This window comes from Branchiostoma belcheri, unplaced genomic scaffold, assembly GCF_001625305.1.
Source record: "Branchiostoma belcheri isolate BF01 breed outbred unplaced genomic scaffold, Haploidv18h27 scaffold3, whole genome shotgun sequence".
NCBI classification, from domain to species: domain Eukaryota; kingdom Metazoa; phylum Chordata; class Leptocardii; order Amphioxiformes; family Branchiostomatidae; genus Branchiostoma; species Branchiostoma belcheri.
Window position 1 is genome coordinate 7,959,420 of NW_017803909.1, and position 5,081 is coordinate 7,964,500.

At 40.2% G+C, this 5,081-nt stretch overlaps 1 protein-coding gene across 1 annotated transcript in view; it reads right to left on the reverse strand.

The window, feature by feature from the left end:
* LOC109473428 (kelch domain-containing protein 4-like) overlaps positions 1–5,081 on the reverse strand; it is a 15,417-nt gene that overhangs the window by 3,166 nt on the left and 7,170 nt on the right. Inside the window, exon 9 of the mRNA XM_019773288.1 lies at positions 517–702. Coding sequence (XP_019628847.1) covers positions 517–702 — 186 coding nt within the window. The remainder of the gene's footprint in view (positions 1–516; positions 703–5,081) is intronic.

Sequence of the window (5,081 nt, forward strand, 5' to 3'; positions counted from 1 at the left end):
AAATCCCGCGTCACGTGTCGGCATTTCGCATCTCTGATTGGTTGTTGCGACTTAAGATGACTGAGCCGACGCGCGTTTAAACAATTTTTCTTTGTTCGATTTATTTTCTTCACAGAGAATTGTCGCCAATGGCTACTTCTTTTTGTTGCAATATATAATACTTCACGGAGAATTGTCGCCTATGGCTTCTTGTTACTGGAAGTTCACTTTGCCTAAAGCTAGGACTCTACGCTTGAAAAAGTCTTTTTTACATTGTGCAGTAGGACTCTACAATGACAGTGATAATGGTTGATATTTGAAAACCCATGTCTGCTATTTTCTGTTGTAGATTGAATGGTGTTTGTACATATTTGTATATAGTGTGTACTGTGTGCTTCTGTGTACTTGTCCTGTTTTGTTTTCTTAAACAAAAAATTATTGTAAAAATCGAATACATAATTCAGGAGTGCATTTAGCATTTCCTGCTTTTGTACGATTTTGTTTGATTGAATAAATTGATGGAAAAGTCAGAATAACGATACCTGACGCACTGCCAGTGTTCTTTCCTCCTGTAGCTCCCAGGTGGGAGTCATCATCATCATCATCATCATCATCACTGGAGCTTTCCTCCAGCCACTCCTGGTCCTGGGGGTTAGAGGTCACCAGCGCCCTCCACTCATCCATCTTGTGAAGGTCAAGGGCATACAGGTCATTCAAGGTCACCTGGGAAGAAAGTAGATTTCACAGGGGTTCTGAAGGACAAAAGTGGTGTGTTGTGTGAATGTCGTTAACTTGATCAACATGATTCAAATTTAGACAGTGTACAAAGAAAAAAGGGGGGCCTGCATGCCCTTTTTGTGAGGTGTAATCAGGCCATTTTAATCTTTGTAATCCGTAGGCTGCCTCCCCAAAAATCAATGTAATTCGTAATAGTACATAAGCTGCAAAGCGTAAAGTCGTAATGAGCTCTGAGACTTTAATGTAATTTGTAATCGGCAGCGAAAATTTTACGTAATTCATAATCACAACCCCCCCATGCAGGCCCTCAAAAAGGTCACTACACTGTACCTGTTTGTCTCCTTCCTCATAAACACCCCCGTAAAGAAATAGGATCTTCCCCTTCACCGCCATGAGAGTGTTCATCCTGGGGGTGGGCACCATTGGTACGGACTCCTCCTCCTCTGAATCACTGCCACTCTTTTCCTCTTCCCTTTCTCTGGAATCATCTTCACTCTCCTCACTCTCTGCACTGGCTTCTTCCTTGTCCTTCTTAGCCCTTCTTCTTCTTTTCTTGGAAGACTTCCTTCCCTTCAAGTTTGTGAGGAACCACTTTCTGTTCTCCAGGTCGAGCGTGTAAGAGTCGTTGAAGAAGTCTCCGGAGAGTTCCTCCTCGTCTTCCTCGTCCTGCACGCCACCGAAGAAGACGGCGCGGTTTGTGGCGGTGACGCAGGAGGAGAAACCACAGCGCGGACTGGGCTTTACACCCGACGCCTTCACCTGGGCCCACTTCCACTTCTGTGGTGCTCCCTCTGTTGTAGAACCCTCTAGGTTTTCAAAGGAACACATTGTAACAACACAGAAATAGCTTTTCTAACTTTCTTTGTTAACCTTCTCCCTGCTGCCCATTGGCTACTGCTAATCAATCAATATTTTTATTTTTTTGCGGGCATCCGGAACTGATGCATGTACATGTAGGTCTCGTCAGGTGGATCTGCTACAATGTACTTCAGTGTTCTTATAAATGTAGTTAATAAGATGAATGCCTCCCACATTGAAAGCTGCATAAAGGAACAGACATCCAGTTTTTACCTACATTGTGTATATAATTACAAGAAGAATACTGACACTGATTGACTGAAAGTTGTGTATGTCACTCAAAATGTTCGGAAGTCATCTCCCATATCTTATCCAGTACAATGTAGTAGAGTTTGAATTGCCTGTGTGCATTGTTTACATTGATGTCTATTAAACCTGCATCAATGTACAAGAAAGAATAATCCCCCAGTGGCTGTTTCAAGTACAAAATACATTGTATATACATGTACTTGTTACCGATACAAACATATGTGTAAAATGTTACAGTCTGTCTGGCCTTAAGTCCCATGCTAGCAGTGTTTAACTATAACAGTAACAACATTGTACAAGGGGACCTACCGCGACTAAACATACCAACTGTCTGTTTGATCAGCATTGTCTGTTGTTGTCAAAACAACCTTCACAAAGCAGAGAGCTGCCTGACACTGGTACTGTGTCATCAACACGACCCTTCAACTTGTACTTACTGCAAACAACACTTAAAAGCGCCGAGCGCTTACCCCCAATGCAAGCAAGCGGGAAAACACAAAAGGCTGTCTCTTAGACACTAGATGCAGACATGTCTAGAGTTGGAATACAGCACTGTAATTCACTTTATGTTCACGGTAGCAAAATTTAACGGTCTGACAAAAGTGGACATGTACACAGAACTATACATTCCCAATGACGACAGGTGCAGGAAAAAGAAAGTCCAGGAATTATTTATTAACTGTAATGATAAGTTTCTGGTACAGAAGTGACAGTGAAAACAGTGAACATAAAAGTTCTGTGAAAAAAACAGTAATTACAGTATGCAAGACTGGGAGGGGGGCAAAATGCCAAACTAGTGATTTGAATATAAATACTGTTGTTTTAAACCAAATGTTGAACATGTACAACAGAATAGAAGCATCGATGGTGGTCTGCTTTCTGTTTTTCTTTCTTTTCCTCTGTATGTTTGTAACTGAATTGATCCTTTCTTACATTGTGTTATAATAATTCATATTGATATAGTCAGTTATAATTATAATTATCATTGTATAAGTCATATGTTGTCAGCTATTATTTGATCTTCTCTTCATCATTACATATTATCATTTGATTTGTCAAGAATCTAATTGTTAAACGAATTAGTTGTTTAAGTGAAATGAACAAGAACAAGTACAAGCCAGTAAGGCTTTTTTCTACCCCTGCATGTTGCCTACTTCTGTATTAGTAATTTACCCAGTATATATTTTATGTATTTTACCATTTACTAATTTGTGAGAATAAATAAAAATAAAATTATGCAAATGTAATGTATACTTTTGCATATGGTCTGCTCTGTTAATTCTTACTCAAAAACATTCACATACATTGTGACAGGAGTCTAAATCCCTCCTACTATAAAATTGCAACATGATGTAACCCAACACCAGTTACCACGGTGACAGACGGTCTGGTTCAGGCAATTGACCAGGTCAGTGTTTGGAACGAAAAAAAAAAAACAGAGCAAAAACAATATGTTTTTCTTTGGTAAACATTTAAAAAATTGCAAAAATGAAACTTACTTTCGGGACTGAGTACAAACATGTCTGAGTGTACTGTCCCTTTGTCCACGTCTCTTTTCACCTTGGTCTTGCTGTAACCTCCGTAAACGATGACGGAGCCGTCAGGAGTTGGGATGAGCTGGCAGGCGGAGCGTGGGGAAGGGCCAATGCCCGAGGTGCTGAGTCTCGACCACTGGTACGTGTCCAGGTTGAAGGTGTACACGTCACAGAAGTACTGATAGTTTCTGTGGGGAGAAAAGTTAAAGATCACCTGTTTTGTTTATGTTTTGTTTGTTTCGCACAATCGGTAAACTGCCTTTTAGGCGTAACACCAGTTTTGTACATGTAAGTACAAGCTGCGTAAGACCGGATTGTAAGGTTTGAACCACTCACACCGGGAAGGTCCCCTACTCTTTTCGATAAATGCGGTGGGTTCTTTAACATGCGTGGGGAATGGCTCTCCCCAAACACGGGACCTCCATTTAACGTCCTATCCGAGGGACGGCCCTAACCAAAGCTAGGTACTCATTTACACCTGAGTGAAGTGAGGAAAGTGTAAGTGCCTTTCTCAAGGGCACAAGATCGGTGACAAGGTGGGGTTTGAACCCGGGACCTCTTGGTTCCGGGCCAAAGACGCTACCACTACGCCACATGACCCCACTGAAGAAAAATCCAATCTTCCAAGTTTTTAATCTGATATCAATTCTGTTTTTTTTTCTTCTAAAAGGTTGAATATCTAATGGCCACCAGGAGGGGAAAGCTGAAGAAACAGAGAGGGAAATTGGGCTTGTTGGGTACACCATGAATTGAGGATCATTTACACAAAAGAAGACCTGTTATGCAATGTGGTAACACTTAAATTTGACACTACATGTAGGTATAACTATAAGAACAGTTCTTTTAACTGTATTTTCCGTATATTTTCACAGGGACACACTTATTTTAAGAATCAGAGTGTCAAGACTGTACATTTGTATGATAAAACAAATGCCATAAATTCAAGTTTCTCACAAAATTTGTGCTTTCTCTTTATGACGTACATGATGTTGTCATGGAAACCACCAAACACCACCAGTTGTCGCTTCACGGAGACCATACGGTGTCCACTGCGGGAAGTGGGCCCTCCGGAGGAGCTGGGAAAAAGCAACAAAAAACTAGCATATCTAGATCACGAGATACCAAAACCGGAAGTTCTCCTGCAGTACCTAGTACAGCTGCCCAGTGGCCCAAAATCTAATCATTTCTATGTCTAGTTAAGACCTACTCACAAAGTTTCATGACAATGATGAATCCATCTAAAGCTTCTTGGGTTATTGTGCTAAACCACATACACACACACACACACACACACACACACGCACGCACACGCAAACACAAATGCTATGCAAAACACAACCTTCTTGGCGAAGGTAATTAGTGAAGAAGTTCTGATACATACCCTGAAGATGTAATTTCTATAGTACATGTAGTATTTTTTCAGGAGTTGAAGCAACGAAATTCATGATTTAAGTGGACTACTTAAATCATGAATTTCATTGGTTCAACTCCTTTGATAGCCCATCTTTAATGACAAGAATCTCAAACAACTGCAAGAAGTGCAGGTAGCCACCGCTACAAAAATTTTTGCAAATTAAATGTTCTGAAAAGCAGCTCTCTCTATAGGTGTAGAGAAGATGAAAAGACCAAGAACAACATAGTTAACAAAAAAACAAAAAGTTTGTTACAGGCTTTATATATATATATATATATATATATATATATATATATATTAATAAATAA